Source organism: Leucopleurus acutus (genome assembly GCF_964270905.1).
Source record: "Leucopleurus acutus genome assembly, chromosome: 9".
In the NCBI taxonomy this organism is placed as follows: Eukaryota; Metazoa; Chordata; class Mammalia; order Artiodactyla; family Delphinidae; genus Leucopleurus; species Leucopleurus acutus.
The window spans coordinates 105,948,848-105,971,667 of record NC_139144.1 but is presented as its reverse complement, the minus strand read 5'-3'; the positions used below and the strand labels follow the sequence as shown (position 1 = coordinate 105,971,667).

General features: G+C 43.2%; 1 protein-coding gene and 1 long non-coding RNA gene across 2 annotated transcripts in view; one reads left to right on the top strand and one right to left on the bottom strand.

Moving 5' to 3' along the window:
• The window catches only part of PAXIP1 (PAX interacting protein 1), a 48,129-nt gene extending 39,412 nt beyond the window's left edge, over window positions 1-8,717 (top strand). Inside the window, exons 16-20 of the mRNA XM_082846706.1 lie at window positions 653-821; window positions 6,270-6,370; window positions 7,394-7,528; window positions 7,617-7,692; window positions 7,791-8,717. Coding sequence (XP_082702832.1) covers window positions 653-821; window positions 6,270-6,370; window positions 7,394-7,528; window positions 7,617-7,692; window positions 7,791-7,903 — 594 coding nt within the window. The 3' untranslated portion in view covers window positions 7,904-8,717. The remainder of the gene's footprint in view (window positions 1-652; window positions 822-6,269; window positions 6,371-7,393; window positions 7,529-7,616; window positions 7,693-7,790) is intronic.
• Window positions 8,718-9,811: 1,094 nt separating this feature from the next.
• LOC309966558 overlaps window positions 9,812-22,820 on the bottom strand; it is a 30,160-nt gene continuing 17,151 nt past the window's right edge. The window contains exon 4 of the long non-coding RNA XR_014326462.1: window positions 9,812-9,956. This is a non-coding gene — a long non-coding RNA (uncharacterized lncRNA). The remainder of the gene's footprint in view (window positions 9,957-22,820) is intronic.

Here is a 22,820-nt window from a genome sequence, read left to right as displayed (position 1 = left end):
GGGTAGGCCCAAGGGGTGGTGGTGTATTTGTGTATTTAGATAAATAAGCTTCTTGGAAATAACACCAGGAGGGATTATGGGATTTTGTTTTGTTATTTTAGGGACGGGGAGGGCGATGGCCAAGAGTAGTTGACCTGTGTTACATGGATTCATACGTTTTACTTTTTTTTTTTCTTTAAGGAAAAGAAACAATTATAAATGCTACTATACGTTTAGTATAATTTATTTTCTTTACTTTTAAAACTGAGTATAGTTAAAGAGATCATCTTTTATATGTTGATGTCTTCTCAGGCAATTCTTAGGTCATCATTTCTTAAAATAGAGACAGTATTTTAACGTGCCTCAGTAACACTCATTTCAGCTTAGAAAGCCTGGGCAGATTTGCTCCTTAAGAAACGAGCTGCGTTGTTTTCAGAATTTTACTTATTTATAGGGATGTCTTATTTAATCCTGATCTGCACAGCACTGATTAGGGAAATGTACATTGTCAATCCTAGTTTTCACTTTCCTCCTACAATGGCGTGGGTTTGGTTTTACCAGTTGCACTGTTTCCCGTGGCCGAGGACTCTGTTCGTAGTCTTAGACGCGTCCCAGGCCGTGTGCGGCTCTGTAGGCCTAGCTCTCACCTCTGGTCTGTGTTCGTGACCCCCAGAAGCTCTACATTCTTGGTGGGGAGGTCGCCGAGTCTGCACAGAAGTGCACCCACCTCATCTCCAGCAAGGTGACGCGCACCGTGAAGTTCCTGACGGCCATCTCCGTGGTGAAGCACATCGTGACTCCGGAGTGGCTGGAGGAGTGTTTCAGGTGTCAGAAGTTCATTGGTGAGTAGCAGCATCTGTACCTCAGTGAACTTATTACTTCAAGAGAAAACGCTTTTAATTTGGCATTATCTCCATTTTCATCCCAGCAAACATCTAGTTCATTTGTTAGCTCTTTGTTACTTATCCATGTAAATTCATAAACTTATTCCATGTTCCAGTCATTTGATTGATATCTTTGCATTTTACCATGAAATTTGGAAGGTATTGGGGGAAGAAGCAGCTCTGCATCCCTACCATGTTGTTTCCTGATGTGAGTGTATTTTGTTTGGAATGCTGGCTGTCGGATGAGGTTCCACATGCAGTACAGCGCCCGGCGGGGAGCCCAGCAACGTCCGGGCAGGTGGGAGGGTCAGCGTGTCCCTCCCTTGCCCGTCTCCCACTGTCCAGGGCACCGAAAGTGAAATCCTGTTACTGGCAGTGACACTTAGAGATAGGTTTTTTCTTAGATGAGTCAGTACACCCAAGTGTTTTTAGAGCCTTGCTAATGAGCGCAGAGCGAATATGATTCCAAGTGACTTTTCTCTGTGGAATAGATTTGCAGCTTCGTCTCACGTGTGTTTTCCTCTGTGAGGGCACATCACAGCCCGTTGCCCTCAGGGCACTGGACAGCACTGTGCTTATAGGCTGATCAAACAGCAAAAATCACTGACAGAAGCACAGAAATGTGAAGAAAGTAGCAGTAAGTGAACCACGGGAGGACCCTTGTTCTCAGAACGAGCTGAACCAGGGCGAGCGCCGCCGTGTCGGCCCCAGCGGGAAGCGCTGCGTGGGCAGCTCTGCCACGTCCACAGAGAACTGCAAAGCACCACAGACGCTGGTTTTGAGGTTACAAATAAATTGTACCGAGTGGGCATATTCACAAATACGAAATCCACAAATAACTAGGTTCAACTATATTATGTAGTGTTTAGAAATTTTCAGTTGAGATTCTAGAAATTTTTTTCTTAAAAGATACTAGTGAAATATAAATAACAATGCAGGCAGAAGAAGAAAAACATAGAAACAATACCATAAACGTAGATAAGCTCTCAATTGTATGAGCTATAAAGTTCAGAATGAGGGTGTCTGTTCTTTAACTGAAATTTGAGCTGCTTAATTTATCAAGCTTACCAGTCTGCGAAAACAAACATTTTGTATCTGTTTATGAAAGTTATAACAGTTCATATTTGATGGGCAGTTTTAGCTTTCATTTCTTTATGGCCTTATTAATGTTTGCTGTGTTGACTTCTGAGGGTTTATAAGGTGGTTCTGGTCTTAATTATAAACATTTAATATTCCATATTGAATAGTCAAACACACTTCATATTTGATCCCTCATATTTCAGGATTTCTTAACTTTTCCGGATTGTCATATAGTTGGAATTGCACAGGATGCAGCCTTTTCATGCTGGCTTCTTAGTCACATGCATTTATGTTTCCTCTGTGTCTTCTTAGCTCATTTCTTTTTAGCACCAAGACTATCCCACCGTCTGGACGGACCTGTTTATTTATCCTCTCACCTACTGAAGGGCATCTTGGTTGCTTCCAGGTTTTGGCAATTACAAGTAAAGCTGTGTTCTGTGTGCAGCTTTTGTGTGGATGTAAGTTTTCAACTCGTTTGGCTAAATACCAAGCAATGCGATTGCTGAATCATATGAGAGTAGGTTTAGTTTTGTAAGAACCCATCAAACCGTCTCCCAAAGCGCTGGTACCAGTTTGCGTTCCATCAGCGACTTCCTGTTGCCCCACATCCTCGCCAGCATTCGGTGTTGTCAGTTTTTCTGACCGTTTTAAGAGTTGTGTGGTGGTACCTCATTTTTGTTTTAATTTGCATTTCCCTGATGACATACCATGTTAAGCGTCTTCTCGTGTGTTTATTTGCTATCTGTATATCTTCTGTGGTCTTTTGTCCATTTTCTAACTGGGTTCTCTTATTGTTGAGTTTTGAGAGTTCTTTGTATATTTTGGGTAACGAACAGTCATTATCAGATGCATCTTTTGCGAATCTTTTGCGAATATTTTCTCCCAGTCTGTGGCCTGTCTTCTCATTGTCTTTGACAGAGTGGGAGTGGTCAACGTTAATGAAGTCCAGGTCGTCAGTTATTTCTTCTGTGGATCACGCCTTCGGTTTTGTGTCTAGTCATTGCTGTGCCCAAAGCCATCTTGGTTTTCTCTTGTTACCTTTCTAGGAGTTTTAGTTTTGTGTTGCACATTTAGATCTGTGATTTGTTTTCAGTTACTTTTTGTGAAGGTGTAAGGTCTGTGTCTAGATTCAGTGTGTGTGTGTGTGTGTGTGTGTGGACGTCCACTTGTCCCCTTGCGCCCGCTGCCTGTGCTCGTAGGCAGAGTGGGGGTCTGCACTGACCTCTTGTTGTGTCCAACCATCTGCCCTTTCACCCAGAGCTTTACAGTGCATCTGGAAGTCTGGTCCTCAGTCTTCCAGCTTTGCTCTTCTTGAGTTGGCTGTGCTGTGTCTTCTGTGTTGTCGTATGATATCCACTAGTCATTTACTTCTTTTTTGTTGTTTTTTTTTTGCGGTATGCGGGCCTCTCCCGTCGCGGAGCACAGGCTCCGGGGCACGTGGGATCTTCCCGGACCGGGGCACGAACCCGCGTCCCCTGCATCGGCAGGCGGACTCTCGGCCACTGCGCCACCAGGGGAGCCCCTAGTCATTTACTTTTAATACAGACTTGAGACATTTTGTTTTGCCAAAAGTTTACATTTTGAGGTTGTTCCTGAAACTTCTCAAGAAGAATACTAACCCTAGGTTATTAGTTCTGGCAGTATCTGAAATTTTGCATTCTGATTCATTTCTTACTTTTTTCCATCTTTTAACGTTTTATGGATATTTTTAAAACCCATTTGGCTTTTGAATTAAACTTTTTTGAAACGATCAGTCACCCAGTTGCCTATATAGTACAGACATAGCTTCTTTTTCCTGATCCATTAGAGTCCGTTGCCCAAATAATGCTCTGTCATCCCCAGCACCTCAGTGTGTTTCCTACAGACAGACAAGGACGTTCTCGTGGATGGCGCAACACGGCCAGTCAGGAAATCAACATCGAGCCATCGCTGCTGCCTCGTCCCCATTCACATCCGCCCGTTGTCTCAGCATCGCCCCTTAGAGCAGAAGGACCTAGTTCTGAATCACACGTTGCGTGTAGTCTCCTTGAGTCTGGGAAGGGCCTGTCTGTTCTTGTCACTTGAAGATGTCTGGTCAGTTAGGTCTGTCACTGTACAGAATGCCCTCCGTCTGGTGTGTGTACTGTCTCCTCCCGAGGGGAGTGGGCAGGTGGCGTCTGTGGCGGGACCATCACATGGCTGCGGTCTCCTCCACCTCGCATCCTGCCAGGGGCTGCACAGTGCAGGTCCCTCGACGCAGGTGCAAGCCGGCCAGGCTTCTTGACGAGTCATTTATGGGAAGCACGTTGAAACTTTGCAGATACTGCTGTTCCTGTCAGACTTCTGATTTATTCCCTTTATTTCCCCACACGGGCTCCTTTCTGTCTCCTTGTTACCGTCTTGTTGTCACCGACCCTCACATCGTCCCCACTCTGACCAGGGATTGCCACTCAGGCTGGCTTCTGTGTCCCGTCCACCTCTCCTGTCCGGTTGACCACGTGGTAGCTTTTGGCAAAACAAGAATGTTCTGGGCTCATCTTAATGCTTCTCTGCCCTGGTTCCACACCAGCGTTTTCCCAAGGATCCCCGAGTCCTTCCAGTGTAAACCTGGGAGCGGACAGACGGCGCTCGTGGCCCTGGGGTGCTGCTCCTGACCCCTCTTCCCACTTCCTGTGTCTGTCTGTCCGATGCCAGTCTACCACCACGCGGTTCGTCCTCATTTCCTCCCTCCCTTTGTCTGTAATCCTTTCTCCAACAACAGTGAGAAGCCCGGCTTCCAGTGTCCTGGTAACTTACTTGCTAAGCTGCACTGTGTGTGGTCAGTAGCACGTGGACCACCACTGCCCCTGCAGTGCAGCCCCTCTCACTGGGCTCTGACGCCCTCGGGCCTGACAGCTTTAAACCTGGATTGTTCAAGAAGTGGTAGGGGATAATTTTGGAATTTTGTATCTAATTTATAAAATTGGTGTCTCAAACTATATAATCTCTTTCTGGAAGACGCATGTCCTCTGCTGCTGTGAAAAGTTTAATTTTCAGGTTGACTGTTTCTACGGATTCTTAGCAAGTTAATGTAACTCTGCTGCTGCTTTTAGAAAACCAAAATGTCAGCATCTCCTCTGGGACAGGATTGTTTTAGCTACTTCGTTATATTTCAGTGTCATCGTCTCTTATCGTAAATATTAACTACTTCTTGGCACTCCCTCATAGCTCTCCAGAAGGCATAGCAACCTTGATTCTGCCGTGGACACTTACATTTCAAATGTAGCACTTCAGGGACTTCCCCGGTGGTCCAGTGGTTAAGACTCCGTGCTCCCAATGCAGGGGGCCCAGGTGCAATCCCTACAAAAAAAAAAAAAGATCCCGCATGCTGCAGCTAAGACCTGGCACACCCTAAATAAATAAATATTTAAAACAAAACAAATATATCACTTCATGCATGACAGTACATTTTTGTGCATTTTTTAATTCATCATTTTTTTAGAAATTCTTATCGTCTTCCACCTAAACCAGTCTAGTGCCTTATCTGCTGATGGCTGATCCGTTTTGTATTTCTAGCAGTTGTTAAATTTCAGCGTTTCTTTAGTGACATGATTGCTCTTGCCCAGTGGTCCTTGAGCTCAGAATGGTTTTTACATTTTTAAGGCATTGTTTCAAAAACAGAAGGGCATGTCTCAAAAGTATATGGCCTACGACGTGTGTCATCTGACTGACCCTGACCCTAGACTCTCCCTGCTTTGGGCTGTGTTACACAGTTTGGTTATTATGATGAAATGAAGAAGAAATGATTTTCTGAACGAGATGTATTTCATAAGAAGATTAAAATATTTTGTGATCTTTACCTTTTGACAAATTAGATATTTCTTAAAAATTCTTAAATCTTCAAAATTTGGTAAAACTATTCTTTATAAATTGCTGTACATATTCATAGATTTAAAAGGAACGTGTTTATGGTCAATCTCAGCTAATTGAGTCTAATGGCTCTGGAGTCACTGTGGTCCCTACACACACGACGACAGTTCGCGGCTCTCCCTGCGGGACTGGAGCTCTGCCCCTGGGCCTGTGGGCGCCCTGGGACGGTGAGATTACAGCTGAGGGGTGTGGAGGGGACAGAGCTCTCTGTGCAGTTTTTTCCAAACGCTAAGAAACACTGACCAAGGAGGGACAGTGTCTTCGGCCTGGCTGTTTTCAGGAGAAAAGTAACTGACGAGTATAACAGGTGAGGCTTTTGTTCACAGGTAAATGTGAGCCGTGGATCACACGCACCTGACCAGGGGCAGCCTGGAGCGGATGGCACGGTGCACGCCGGGCGCCGTGCACTGTTGGACGGTGTGCTGTTCTCTTTTCCAGATGAGCAGAGCTACGTTCTCCGAGACGCCGAGGCCGAGGTGCTTTTCTCCTTCAGTCTGGAGGAGTCCCTGAGGAGGGCACGCGTGTCTCCGCTCTTTAAGGTACGCTTGGGAGGGAAGTCAGATAAGGGCCCTGGACGCGACAGCCGCTACAGCTGAGGGCGACAGCAGGGGCCTCCCTGGAGCCGCCCCCCCCCCCCCCCCCCCACCTACCGTCCCCACTGCATGGGCGGCCCTCCTCGGGCAGGGTGCTTCGAGGGTGCTTCTGGGGGTCCGGCACCTGCAGAGTCCTGCTGTTTCCCATAGCTAAGAGAATCCACACACAGTTAAACAGATTAGAGAGATGCATTACAGACACCCGGTTCTGTAAAGAGTTACGTGTATGAATAGGTAGGAGACATTTAAATTGATTTTTTTGCTTTTAACAACTTACATTACTTACTACTATTCTCATTAAATGTATATATACTCAGCTAGAGAATGGAGAACATCCTTGGGAACATATTAATTGAATCTGTGCCTAATAATTCTAGACTAGAATATTGAAATATTTGTTAGATAAGATAGAACACTCTGGAAAATTGTCTTTGTCAAACAGTGGCTCAGTAAATTAATAAAGCTAATCATTTTTTTACCCTTCAGGAGCCAATTTAGGAATCAGAAATGATTTGCAATACTGAGTTAAGAGTATTCTACCTAAGATAGTCTGATTTTTCTAAATATTCGAATTTAAAACAAAATAGTATTTTTGGTACACTTAGAAAATTTTAACCAGCAAAACCATTTCCTGTTGAGCTTACAGTTTATAGAAATTGAGAAGAGTGTTCCTATTCTTGTTCTTATTGCTTTTATCACAGAGTACTTCATGTCTTTTAGGAATATAAGTTCTAGTTGCTGTTAATAAGTATAGGTCATACCTAACATAGGAAAGTGCTGAAGTTACTTCCGAATTGACACACCTGGATTCCCCCAGGCCCACTTCAGACTGGGGACTAGCCGGGGCTAGTACGTGTATCCCCCTGAAATTAGACATTTTGTCAAAAATCTCAGGGTAGAGTGAGAAATTATGTACACTAAAAATTCCATTTAAAAAACATAATACACATATTTTCATTTTATTTTTAGGCGAAATATTTTTACATCACTCCTGGAATCTGCCCAAGTCTTTCAACTATGAAAGCGATTGTGGAATGTGCAGGAGGGAAAGTACTGTCTAAACAACCGTCTTTCCGGAAGCTCATGGAACATACGCAAAATAAGGTGGACAGAAGCAAAATACGCTATTGAATTCATCATTGTCGTGTACAAGAGCCATTGCCTTAGTAACCAATAATTTTCTTTTCATTAGAGTTTGTCAGAAATAATTTTAATATCCTGTGAAAATGACCTTCACTTGTGTCGAGAATATTTTGCCAGAGGAATAGGTATGGTTTATTCCTTTCCTCTTGCTCTGTATTAAGCGTGTGTAGGTGCACGCACGGCAGTGCATTCATTTAACGGCTCTTGTTTTCGTTCCTTTCAGATGTTCATAATGCAGAGTTTGTTCTAACTGGCGTGCTCACACAAACACTGGACTATGAATCATATCCTTTTGAAAGATGTGTGTGCAGAAACCCTCTCAGCACTAACATCTGAGCTGTGTGTGTTCCGTATCTCCAGAGTTGGCGATAAAAATGATAAAAGACCCCTTACATTTTGGGAGATTTTGTTTCTATACCATATGTGCTCTTACTCTCCGGGTTATTTTTTTCCTACCTTTGGGTGATCGGTGGGTGTCATCTCAGGGCCCCCTTTCTTGCGTCTGTAGCCTGAAAGGAGCCTGCGTCATTCTGCCCCAGGACGGTTGGAGCCCCGGGTGGATGGTGCAGAGTCGCAGGGGTTGGCGAGGGCTCGGGCGCCCGAAGCGCACCACCTCGGCGTGCGGCCTGTGTCGGATGCTGTCACTAGTTTGCATCGTGTTTGTTTGGCAGTTGATTTCCTCAACGAGCTTACATATAAATTTAACTGACGCACCTGCGCTGGTGACTGGAGCCCGGCGCACGGGTCTGGCTGTGTCAGCTGCCGGACGGAGCGGCCCCTGCGCCCTGGAGACGCCCTTGTTTTCCAGCTGCTTTCTTCGGGGACAAGCATTTTAAAGCAGGAAGACAAATATATTTAATATACTGCATCTTATTAAGATGTGCAATTTTATTCTGAGGAAACATAAATTATGTTTTGTATTATATGACTTTAAGAGCCCACGTTAGGTTTTCATTTGCCGGGTTTTTAAATGTTTTCACAACACTGTTAATGGAACTTTAGCTGCAAATGAAATGGTGTAAATAAAGACCTTGCTATCTCTAAATTATGGATGTTAAAGATTTGAGATGTTTTGTACTCTTATTTTTATTTCTTACACTCTTTTCTTTTATATTGATATCTTGCCCACATTTTAAATAAATGTACTTTTGAACTTAGAATTGAGTGGTCCCTTGCTATTACACTTTTTTTGTACAATTTATATGATTTGCATTAAACTGGATCACATTTTAAGTAATTTCCAGGCAAAATATTTTCTAGTAAATTTTCTCCCAAAGAAATAATTTCTGGAAGGTAGCCATTTCTGTCAAGGTAATAAATAAATTCCTGGGCAGAGGCATATTCAGAATATTTAGCAATTACTACAAACAGGCAGGCACCAACCAGCCAGAATCGTTAATACCACAAAAACCCATATATATATATATATATATATCCCGCTTCTATTCCAGGCATGGTTCTAATACACGTCCTGTTGGGCTGTAGGTACAGAAGCATACTGGAGACTACCACCTTATCAGTAATTACTAACATGAATATATAATATACTACATTTATTAATATATTCAAGAACGATACTGTCACAGAGAGGTTCAGCACTGCCCTCACGTCACTGCTCGTCAGGTGTGTTCCTGAAACACTGGATTTGCCTCCATAGCAACGTCTGAGATGTCTTCCTAGAAGGAGTTGTGATCTACTCCCAAGTCTACTCACCAATTGCACAGTCTCTACAGTTTAATTCTTAAACACAGTTTAAGTGGAGCATGTGTATTAAGAAAGTTAGTGAACTCCCCATCCCAGGAATTCTCAGCATTCCCGCAAGTCTCTGACGTTGGTTATACACACTGAAGACATCATTACTTCAGGTGTTCTCCCAACTCATGGAGTTACTCCTACCAATGGGATGGAAATCGCCCACGACTTCACGATTTTCAAGTGAGGCTCAACTCCTTCAACCTGACCTGTGCCGTCTCAAAAGCCTTGACCTGTGGCAACTTCCCAGTGACCCAGCCGCTGCCGTGTGGGTACACCTTCACTCTCTCTCAACACGAGTGATTGATACGCTGATTGTCCACTGGAAACATTCATCTGTTGAGCTCCGTAAAATACACCCGAACAGCAGTTTTGTTCAGATGCACCACATGGCGGCACGCACTTGCATTTTTACAAACTGTATCTCAAACTGTGTGTACATTTTAGCTCATACTTTTGTACCTAAGCAAACTTAGGGATACTTACCTGTAGAACGGACCTTTTCTCCTCATGTACAACAGGTGGAATGAGTGCTGATATGAAATAATTTCGAATCTGTAAAATCCCAGAAGTACAGAAGAGTTTCATAAGTTGGAACAAAATCTTGATCGCAGAATATGGCCCTCCTTCTTACACCCTTGAAGAAAAGTGAAGATAATGATGGAATAAGGGCCTTCTGGGTAGAGTATATGCACCTGTTCAGTCTTCAGTGGAGGCGGGGTTTGTTTAACCAACATGCAAGTATGACTGACTTGATGAACCTTTCAATGAGTGTTTTTCTCAAAACCTGCCAAGAATAATCCTTAAAGACCCCAGGAGCTGTCTGCGGCCAACTGGCTGGCACAGCTGCTAAGCACTGATTGGTGGCTCAGAGGAAGTTCCATGTGAACATTTAAGAATAAGGTAAATCAGCTTCTTGGAGAAGCTGATTAGGTTAGAAAATTATTTCTCCTAGGAAAAGAAGTCTTTCACTTAGTCCTGTTGTTTTCGTCTGGCTCAAGGTTTTTTAATAGAAATGCAAACCACATACGTAATTTTAAAGTTTCTGGTAGCCACAGTAAAAGCTTTTAGATTTAGTTTCTAAAGTTTTATTTAATCTATCTAAAATACTGTTTCATTTACAAGTAATATTTTTAATTGAGTTTTACTTTTTTCTTTTTTTATATTTCATACCACTTACAGTTTAAAAAGATATATATACCCAAGTTATTCTAAGGGTAAGGTGTTTTCCAGTAACTGAGTTAGTGCCAACTTTTTAAAATTAATTTTTATTGGAGTGTAGTTGATTTACAATGTCGTGTTAGTTTCAGGTGTACAGCAAAGTGAATCAGTTATACATATACACACTCTTTTTTAGATTCTTTGCCCATATAGGTCATTACAGAGTACTGAACAGAGTTCTCTGTGCCGTACAGTAGGTTCTTATTATCTATTTTATATATAGTAGTGTGTGTATGTCAATCCCAATCTCCCAATTTATCCCTCCCCCACCGGTGTTCATTTTAAGTTAAAATTCACAACACTGAGATGGACAGTGCAGCTCCTCACTCGCGCCAGGCACGTTTCCAGTGCTTGGTGACCGGGCGCAGCTGGTCACCTGTGAGGAGTGTGACCCGTCTGTATCCCGTCTCACTTTGCAAGTAAGGGTGGAAGAAATGTGAACGCCACTGAAGACAACAACATACACGCTGCATCCAGGTAAGCCCAGGATCGTGTCTCTGTGCAGACAAAGCCCAGGACTTTGAACCAAGATGGCGGAATAGAAAGACATGGAGCTCGCCCTCTCCCACAAATACATCAGAAGTACATCTACACGTGGAGCAGCTCTCACATTGGCAGAGAACCTCAGACACCCAGAGGTGCAAGGAAGATCTCCACGTAACCCCGTAGGATGAAGGGAAAAAAGGGAGCAGGACGGGACCTGCACACCCCTGGGAGGGAGCTGCGAAAGAGGAAAGGTTCCCGCACACTGGGAAGACCCTCGCTCACGGGGAGATCAGCGGGGACAGAAAGGGGGCTTCAGAGGCTCAGAGGAGAGCGAGGCAGCCGGTATGCGGCAGGCAGAAGAGACAGAGACCAGCACAGAGGGTCTGTGCTACCTCCCTGCAGTCCCCAGCCCGAAACACACGCCTGCTGGTACGTGCGGGGTTTGGGGGCTGAAACTCAGGCTTCAGAGGACAGACCAAGGGAGAGGACTGGAGTCGGCTGCACGGACACAGCCTGAAGGGGCTGGAGTGCAGTATGGGCTGCGCGGAAGAAGCCCAACCCGCCATAGAAGCGAAGCGCCGTTGTTAAGGGGCACGTGAAGGGAAAGGTGGGGCCTGCCAGAGCAGCCTCACTCTGCGTGCTCACAGTCAGCTCGCGCCGCCGTTGGAACCCCATTGTTAACGTGCGCAAAGGGAGGGCTGGGCCCCCCAGAGCGGCCTCTTTCTCCGCACTCTCAGCTGACACGGCGCTGCCTTCACCAGCTCTGGGAGCACGCACAAGAGCCAGTGGGCTGTCTACACGCCGAGGCGGGGCTGAAATCAGAGCCCTCTCCCTGTTGCTGTACAATCCACAGATTTGTGCCACTGCCGCCAGCTTTGCAAACTCAGTGCTGGGTGGACAACGGGTGCTTCCATGGCTGGGACAGGCCCGGCCTTAGCAGCTGTGGGCTCTGTGTGGGTGCACACATGGGGCGGGGCCGGGGTCTGGGCTGCTTCCGTAGCTCCCACAGCAGGTCTAGGTGTGTAACTACTGCAGTCCTGGTACCTGACTTCAGTGGACCTGCACTGGTGGTTTTGTGAACACAGTACCTGAGGGACACCAAGGCCAACTGCCTGCATCCCCACCATGGAGGTGAGGCCGAGAGGAGTGCCAACAACAGTGCATTCTGGGAGCCCACGCAATGGGTGACAGGTGACACCAGGCAGTGTGCTCTGCACGTGGGGACTGCTCCAGCGGGGCAATACTCAGTGGCTCCTCTCCCAGTGGGACCACTCCAATCCTGCCTACCCCACACTGCAGCTTGAAAACGGATCCAGGGGCTTCTGCTCCAACAGCTGCGGAGCAGACCCTGCCCCCAACAGGGCAGTGACAACCACAGAGCAAAGAGGAGGCCCCGCTCAACAACTGGACAGGCTCTGGTCCCCACAACACCAGTTACACCCCCTTTCAGGGGGATGACGGCCAGGACACACTGAGGAAAGAGGCGGCAGGCATCCGTACTCAAAACAGCCCTAGCACCAAAAATATTAAACCTATGCAAGCTACACAGGGAAACTCCCGCATAAAGATAGCCCTCCAAGACCACAGTAGATAATTGTTTCTCCTAAACTCATAGAGAAGCATAAATAAAATGAAGCAGCAGAGGAATCGCTCCCAGTTAAAAGGTCAAGAGAATTCCCCTGAAAGAACAATGAAACAGACCTCTTCAGTCTAATAGACACCAAATTCAAAAAGGAGATAATGAAAATACTGAAGGAATTAAGAAGGGCTATTGCTAGAGATGCAGATTACTGTTATCAAGGAACTAGAAACTATGAAGAGGAACCAAAAAAAAAATTAGAAAAGTCATTTGCCAAGACGAAAGCTAAGCTTAAGGCGATAAAAGGCAGATTGAATAATGAATAACGAGTAAGTGATCTGGAAGACAGAATAATGGAAATCACCTAATCAGAACAGCAGACAGAAAGCCAAATGAAAAAAAAAATGAGAGCAATATAAAAGACCTATGGGATAATATAAAGCGTGCCAATCCACACAGAATAGGGATCCCAGAAGGAGAAGAAAGGGAAAAGGGGACCGAAAATGTATTTGAAGAAATTATGGCTGAAAACTTCCCAAACCTAAAGAACGAAACAGATATCCACATACAGGAAGCACAGAGTGTCCCAAACAGACCTACACCAAGACATAATTAAAATGGCAAAAGTTAAAGAAAGGTCTCTAAAGGCAGCAAGAGAAAAGCAAAGAGTTAATGACAAGGGAACCCCATAAGGCTATCAGCTGATTTCTCCACAGACACATTGCAGGCCAGGAGGGAGAAGGAAGGAAGATATATACAAAGTCCTGAAAGGGAAAAATCTGCAACTTACGATACTCTACCCAGCAAGATCATCATTCAGAATAGGAGAGAGAAAGAATTTCTCAGACAAGTAAAAAAACTAAAAGAACACAGCAATACTAAACCTGTCCTAAAGGAAATATTGAAAGGTCTTCTCTAAATAGAAGAGAAGCAAGAATCTATAGGAAAGAAAAAATCACAATTGGAAAGTAAATCACTTAAATAAGCCAGTACACAGATTTTAAAAAAATTAAAAAATACGATTTCTGTGAAAGCAATGACAACCACAATGAACAGCAAAAGCATAGGCATGCAGATGTAGAAGAGGACATCAAAATCATAAAATGTGGGGAAGGAGAGTAAGAAAATGTACATATATATTTTTCAGAATGTGTTTGAGCCTATATGACTACCAGTCTAAAGCAAATAGATATTGGAAGGGGTTAACATACTTGAAAAACAGGGTAGCCACAAATCAAAAACATATAATAGATTCACAAAAACCAAAGAGAACACAAGCATAATATAAAAGAGGATCGAACTCAAAAGGAAAAGAACAAAGAAGAAATACAAAATCAATTCGAAAACAAGGTTTAAGATGGCAATAAATACATATCAATAATTACCTTAAATGTCAACGGACTAAATGCTCCAATCAAAAGACACAGTGGCAGACTGGATAAAAAAAAAAAAACATGAGCCTACAATATGCTGCCTACAAGAGACCCACTATAGGGCAAAGGACACAGATTGAAAGCGAGGGGCTGGAAAAAGATGTCTTGTCATGGCATGAAATGACAAGAAAGCAAGGGTAGCCATACTCACATCAGACAAGACAGACTTTAAAACAAAGGCAATAAAGATAAAGAAGGACACTATATAATGATAAAAAGGATCAATACAAGAAAAGGATATTACACTCATCAACATATATGCACCTAATACGGGAGCACCCAAATACATAAAACAAATACTAACAAAGGGCAAAACTGACAGGAATACAATAATAGCAGGAGAATTTAACGCCCCATCACATCAATGGGCAGATCTTCTAGACAGAAAATCAGTAAGGCAACAGAGATCCTAAATGATACAATAGAACAGTTAGACTAATGATATTTTCAGGACATTAGATTTTAAAAAAAAACAAAGAACAACAACAAAAAAACCCAGAATACACATTCTTTTCAAGTGAACATGGAACATTCTCTAGGATTGACCACATACTAGGGCACAAAACAAGCCTCAACAAATTAAGAGTATAGAGATTATTTCAGCATCTTTTCTGACCACAGTTGCATGAAACTAGAAATCAACCACAGAAAAACAAGAAAAAAAAACCCGATTACATGGAGACTAAGTAACATGTTACTAAAAAACCAATGGGTCAATGATGAAATCAAGAAGTAAATCAGGGCTTCCCTGGTGGCACAGTGGTTGAGAATCTGCCTGCTAATGCAGGGGAAACGGGTTCAAGCCCTGGTCTGGGAGGATCCCACATGGCGCAGAGCAACTAGGCCCATGAGCCACAACTACTGAGCCTGCGTGTCTGGAGCCTGTGCTCCGCAACGAGAGGCCGCCATAGTGAGAGGCCCGTGCACCGCGATGAAGAGCGGCCCCGGCTCGCCGCAAATAAAGCCCTCGCACAGAAACGAAGACGCAGCACAGCAAAAATAAATTAATTAATAAAATCCTACCCCCAACATCTTCTTTAAAACAAACAAACAAAAAACAATGCATATGCCCTTTTTAAAAAAAAAGTAAATTAATAAATACCTTGAGACAAATGACAATGAAAACACAACCATACAAAATCTATGGGATGCAGCAAAAGCAGTTCTTGGAAGTTCATAGCAATACAGACTCTCTTCAAGAAACAACAAAAATCTTAGACTTCCCTGGTGGCACAGTGGTTAAGAATCTGCCTGCCAATGCAGGGGACACAGGTTCGAGCCCTGGTCCGGGAAGATCCCACATGCCGCGGAGCAACTAAGGCCGTGCACCACAACTACTGAGCCTGTGTTCTAGAGCCCACGAGCCACAACTACTGAAGCCCACGGGCATAGAGCCCATGCTCCACAACAAGAGAAGCCACCACAATGAGAAGCCCACGCACTGCAATGAAGGGTAGCCCTCTGCTCACCGCAACGAGAGAAAGCCCGCGTGCAGCAATGAAGAGCCAATGCAGCCAAAAATAACTAAATAAATTTATTTTAAAAATTAAAAAATTTTTTAAGAGAAACAAGAAAAATCTCAAATAAATAAACCTAACCTACCACCTAGAAGAATTAGAAAAAGAAAAGACAAAACCTAAAGTCAGCAGAAGGAAGGAAACAATAGAGATCAGAGAGGAAGTAGAGATTAAAAAGCAATAGAAAAAAAAATCAATAAAACCAAGAGCTGGTTCTTTGAAAGGGTAAACAAAATGGACAAACCTCTGGCCAGGCTCACCAAGAAAAGAGAGAGGACCCAAATACAATAAATGAAAGAGGAGAAATTACAACTGATACCACAGAAAACCATACGAAACCATGAGAAAATACTATGAACAATTATATACCAACAAACTAGACAACTTAGAAAAAATGGACAAGTTTCTAGAAACACACAGCCCACCAAAACTGAATCAAGAAGATAATTTGAACAGATAAGAAGATAATCTGAACAGACCTATCACTGGAAGTGAAATAGAATCTGTAATAATAATAATAATAACAACTCTCTACAAAAGTCCAAGACCAGATGGCTTCACAGGCAAATTCTACCCAGCACACAAAGAAAAACTTAAACCAATCATTCTCAAACTCTTCCAAAAGACTGAAGAGGAGGGAACACTCCCAAAGACATTCTATGAAGCCACCATCACCCCAATACCAAAACCAGACAAGGACACTACCAAAAAAGAAAATTACAGGCCAATATGTTTGAATATAGATGCAAAAATTCTCAACAAAACATTAGCAAACCGAATCCAACAACATATAAAAAAAGATCATACCCATGACCAAGCTGGATCCATCCCAGGGTCACAAGGATGGTTCAACATATGCAAAAATCAACGTAATACACCACATCGCCAAAACACAAAACCCATATGATCATCTCAATAGATGCAGAAAAAGCATTTGATAAAATTCAGCATCCATTCATGATTAAAAAAATGCTTACAAAAGTGGGTATAGAGGGAACATTTCAACATAACAAAAGCTATTTATGACAAACCAACAGCCAACATAATACTCAACGGTGAAAACCTAAAAGCATTCTTGCTAAGATCTGGAACAAGACAAGGATGCCCGCTCTCACCACTGCTATTCAAAAGAGTATTGGAAGTCCTAACCACAGCAATCAGACAACAAATAAAAAGGTATCCAATTGGTAGGTAAGAGGTAAAACTGTCATTATATTCATATAACATGATACATATAGAAAACCCTAAAGACTCCATGCAGAAACTACTGGAACTGATAAATGAGTTCAGCAAGGTAGCAGGATACAAGATTAACATACAGAAGTGGGCTGCATTTTTTTTACATTAACAATGAAATATCAGAAAGGGAATGTAAAAAACGATCCTGTTTAAAATCACATCAAAAAATACTTAGGAATAAATCTGACCAATGAGGTGAAAGACTTATGGGCTGAGAACTATAAAACATTAATGAAGGAAACTGAAGAGGATTCAAAGAAATGGAAGGATATTCCATGTTCTTGCACTGGAAGAATTAACATTGTCAAAATGGTTGTACTACCCAATCTATAGATTTAATGCAATCCCTATCAAATTACCCATGACATTTTTCACAGAACTAGAATAATCCTAAAATTTACATGGAACCATAAAAGACCCAAAATATTACCAAAGCAATCCTGAGGAAAAAGAACAAAGCAGGAGATGTAACCCTCCCAGACTTCAGACAACACTACAAAGCTACAGTAATCAAAACAGCGCATGGTACTTGGCACAAAAACAGATATATGGACCAATGGAACACAACAGAGATCCCAGAAATAAGCCCACACACCTAGTCAATTAATCTTCGACAAGGAGGCAAAAATTTACAATGAGAAAAAGAGAGTTGGGAAGGTTGGACAGCCACATGTAAATCAATGAAGTTAGAACACACCCTCACACCATACACAAAAATAAACTCAAAATGGCTTAAAGACTTAAACGTAAGACATGACACCATAAAACTCCTAGAAGAGAACACAGGGAAAACATTCTCTGACATAAAAGGTACCAATGTTTTCTTAGGTCAGCCTCCCAAGGCAGTAGAAATAAAAGCAAAAACAAACAAATGGGACCTAATCAAACATAAGCTTTTGCACAGCAAAGGAAACTGTAAACAAAAAGACAACCTACTGACTGGGAGAAAATATTTGCAAACAATGCAACTGACAAGGGATTAATGTCCAAAATACAGAAACAGCTCATACAACTCAATATCAAAAAAAAAAAAAGGGGGGGAAGATGGCGGAAGAGTAAGACGTGGAGATCACCTTCCTCCCCACAGATTCACCAGAAATACATCTACACGTGGAACAACTCCTACAGAACACCTACTGAACGCTGGCAGAAGACCTCAGACCTCCCAAAAGGCAAGAAACTCCCCACGTACCTGGGTAGGGCAAAAGAAAAAAAGAAAAAACAGAGACAAAAGAATAGGGACGGCACCTGCACCAGTGGGAGGGAGCTGTGAAGGAGGAAAAGTTTCCACACATTAGGAAGCCCCCTCGCGGGCGGAGACTGCAGGTGGCGGAGGGGGAAGCTTCGGAGCCGCGGAGGAGAGCGCAACCACAGGGGTGCGGGGGGCAAAGCGGAGACATTCCCGCACAGAGGATCGGTGCCGACCGGCACTCACCAGCCCAAGAGGCTTGTCTGCTCCCCCGCCGGGGCGGGCGGGGCTGGGAGCCAAGGCTCGGGCTTCCGTCGGAGCGCAGGGAGAGGACTGGGGTTGGCGGCGTGAACACAGCCTGCAGAGGGTTAGTGCGCCACGGCTAGCCGGGAGGGAGTCCGGGGAAAAGTCTGCACCTGCCGAAGAGGCAGGAGACTTTTCCTTCCCTCTTTGTTTCCTGGTGCGCAAGGAGAAGGGATTACGAGCGCCGCTTAAAGGAGCTCCAGAGACGGGCGCGAGCCGCGGCTAACAGCGCGGACCCCAGAGACGGGCATGAGATGCTAAGGCTGCTGCTGCCGCCACCAAGGGGCCTGTGTGCGAACACAGGTCACTCTCCACACCCCCCTTCCGGGAGCCTGTGCAGCCCGCCACTGCCAGGGTCCCGGGATCCAGGGACAACTTCCCCGGGAGAACGCACGGCGGGCCTCAGGCTGCTGCAACGTCACGCCGGCCTCTGCCGCCGCAGGCCCGCCCCGCACGCCATGCCCCTCCCTCCCCCCGGCCCGAGTGCGCCAGAGCCCCCGAATCAGCGGCTCCCTTAACCCCGTCCTGTCTGAGCGAAGAACAGACGCCCTCCGGCGATCTACACGCAGAGGCGGGGCCCCATCCAAAGCTGAGCCCCGGGAGCTGTGCGAACAAAGAAGAGAAAGGGAAATCTCTCCCAGCAGCCTCAGAAGCAGCGGATTAAAGCTCTACAATCAACTTGATGAACCTGCATCTATGGAATACCTGAATAGACAACCAATCATCCCAAATTAAGGAAGTGGACTTTAGGAGCAAGATCTCTGATTTTCTCCCCTTTCCTCTTTTTGTGAATGTGTGTGTGTGTGCTTCTGTGTGAGATCTTGTCTGTATAGTCTTGCTTCCAGCATTTGTGCCAGGGTTCTATCCGTCCATGGTTTTTTTTTAAAATTTTTTTCTTAATAATCAATTTTAATTTTAATAACGTTATTATACTTTACCTTCGTTCTTTCTTTCCTTCCTTTAGACAACGAATCATCCCAAATTGAGGAGGTGGTCTCTGACAGCAAGATTTACGATTTTTCCCCCTTTACCTCTTTTAGTGAGGGCGTATATGTATGCTTCTGTGTAAGATTTTGTCTGTATAGCTTTGCTTCCAACATTTGTCCTAAGGTTCTATCCGTCCCTTTTTTTTTCTAAATAAGAATTTTTTAATTCAATATGTTTATTATACTTTATTTTATTTTTACTGTATCTTCTTTCTTTCTGTCTTTTTTCCTTCTTTCCCTCCTTCCTTCCTCCCTCCCTCCCTCCTTTCTTTCCTTCTTGCCTTCTTTCCTTCTTTGCTTCTTTCTTTCTTTCTTCCTTCCTTCCTTCCTTCCCTCCTTTCCTTCTTTCTTTCCTCATACTTCTACTAATTCCCTCTACGTTTTCTCCCTTTTATTCTGAGCCGTGTGGATGAAAGGCTCTTGGTGCTCCAGCCAGGAGTCAGGGCTCTGCCTCTGAGGTAGGAGAGCCAACTTCAGGACACTGGTCAACAAGAGACCTTCCAGCTCCACATAATATCAAACGGCGAAAATCTCCCAGAGACCTCCATCTTAACACCAGCACCCAGCTTCACTCAACGACCAGCAAGCCACAGTGCTGGACAACGTATGCCAAACAACTAGCAAAACAGGAACACAAGCCCACCCATTAGCAGAGAGGCTGCCTAAAATCATAATAAGGCCACAGACACCACAAAACACAACACCAGACATGAACCTGCCCACTAGAGAGACAAGATCCAGCCTCATCCACCAGAACACAGGCACTAGTCCCCTCCACCAGGAAGCCTACACAACCCACTGAACCAACCTTAGCCACTGGGGACAGATGCCAAAACAAACGGGAACTATGAACCTGCAGCCTGCAAAAAGGAGACCCCAAACACAGTAAGATAAGCAAAATGAGAAGACAGAGAAACACACAGCAGATGAAGGAGCAAGATAAAAATGCACCAGACCTAACAAATGAAGAGGAAATAGCCAGTCTACCTGAAAAAGAATTCAGAATAATGATAGTAAGGATGATCCGAAATCTTGGAAATAGAATGGACAAAATGCAAGAATCAGTTAACAAGGACCTAGAAGAAATAAAGATGAAACAAGCAACGATGAACAACACAATAAATGAAATTAAAAGTACTCTAGATGGGATCAATAGCAGAATAACTGAGGCAGAAGAACGCATAAGTGACCTGGAAGATAAAATAGTGGAAATAACCACTGCAGAGCAGAATAAAGAAAAAAGAAGGAAAAGAACTGAGGACAGTCTCAGAGACCTCTGGGACAACATTAAACTCACCAACATTCGAATTATAGGGGTTCCAGAAGAAGAAGAGAAAAAGAAAGGGACTGAGAAAATATTTGAAGACATTATAGTTAAAAACTTCCCTAATATGGGAAAGCAAATATTTAATCAAGTCCAGGAAGCACAGAGAGTCCCATACAGGATAAATACAAGGAGAAATACGGCAAGACACATATTAATCAAACTGTCAAAAATTAAATACAAAGAAAGCATATTAAAAGCAGCAAGGGAAAAACAACAAATAACACATAAGGGAATCCCCATAACGTTAACAGCTGATCTCTCAGCAGAAACCCTACAAGCCAGAAGGGAGTGGCAGGACATACTGAAAGTGATGAAGGAGAAAAACATGCAGCCAAGATTACTCTACCCAGCAAGGATCTCATTCAGATTTGATGGAGAAATTAAAACCTTTACAGACAAGCAAAAGCTGAGAGAGTTCAGCACCACCAAACCAGCTGTACAACAAATGCTAAAGGAACTTCTCTAGGCAAGAAACACAAGAGAAGGAAAAGACCTATAATAACGAGCCCGAAACAATTTAGAAAATGGGAATAGGAACATACATATCGATAATTACCTTAAATGTAAATGGACTAAATGCTCCCACCAAAAGACATAGATTAGCTGAATGGATACAAAAACAAGACCCTTATATATGCTGTCTACAAGAGACCCACTTCAGACCTAGAGACACATACAGACTGAAAGTAAGGGGATGGAAAAAGATATTCCATGCAAATGGAAACCAAAAGAAAGCTGGAGTAGCAATTCTCATATCAGACAAAATAGACTTTAAAATAAGGACTATTAAAAGAGAAAAAGAAGAACACTACATAATGATCAAAGGATCGATCCAAGAAGAAGATATAACAATTGTAAATATTTATGCACCCAACATAGGAGCACCTCAATACATAAGGCAAATACTAACAGGCATAAAAGGGGAAATCGACAGTAACACATTCATAGTAGGGGACTTAAACACCCCACTTTCACCCATGGACAGATCATCCAAAATGAAAATAAATAAGGAAACACAAGCTTTAAATGATACATTAAACAAGATGGACTTAATTGATATTTATAGGACACTCCATCCAAAAACAACAGAATACACATTTTTCTCAAGTGCTCATGGAACATTCTCCAGGATAGATCATATCTTGGGTCACAAATCAAGCCTTGGTAAATTTAACAAAATTTAAATTGTATCAAGTATCTTTTCTGACCACAAAACCATGAGACTAGATATCAATTACAGGAAAAGATCTGTAAAAAATACAAACACATGGAGGCTAAACAATACACTACTTAATAATGAAGTGATCACTGAAGAAATCAAAGAGGAAATCAAAAAATACCTAGAAACAAATGACAATGGAGACACGACGACCCAAAACCTATGGGATGCAGCAAAAGCAGTTCTAAGGGGGAAGTTTATAGCAATACAAGCCGATCTTAAGAAATAGGAAACATCTCGAATAAACAACCTAACCTTGCACCTCAAGCAATTAGAGAAAGAAGAACAAAAAAACCCCAAAGCTAGCAGAAGGAAAGAAATCATAAAAATCAGATCAGAAATAAATGAAAAAGAAATGAAGGAAACAATAGCAAAGATCAATAAAACTAAAAGCTGGTTCTTTGAGAAGATAAACAAAATAGATAAACCACTAGTCAGACTCATCAAGAAAAAAAGGGAGAAGACTCAAATCAATAGAATTAGAAATGAAAAAGGAGAAGTAACAACTGACACTGCAGAGATAAAAGAGATCATGAGAGATTACTACAAGCAACTCTATGCCAATAAAATGGACAATCTGGAAGAAATGGACAAATTCTTAGAAATGCACAACCTGCCAAGACTGAATCAGGAAGAAATAGAAAATATGAACAGACCAATCACAAGCACTGAAATTGAAACTGTGATTAAAAATCTTCCAACAAACAAAAGCCCAGGACCAGATGGCTTCACAGGCGAATTCTATCAAACATTTAGAGAAGAGCTAACACCTATCCTTCTCAAACTCTTCCAAAATATAGCAGAGGGAGGAACACTTCCAAACTCCTTCTACGAGGCCACCATCACCTTGATACCAAAACCAGACAAGGATGTCACAAAGAAGGAAAACTACAGGCCAATATCACTGAGGAACATAGATGCAAAAATCCTCAACAAAAGACTAGAAACAGAATCCAACAGCACATTAAACGGATCATACACCATGATCAAGTGGGGTTTATT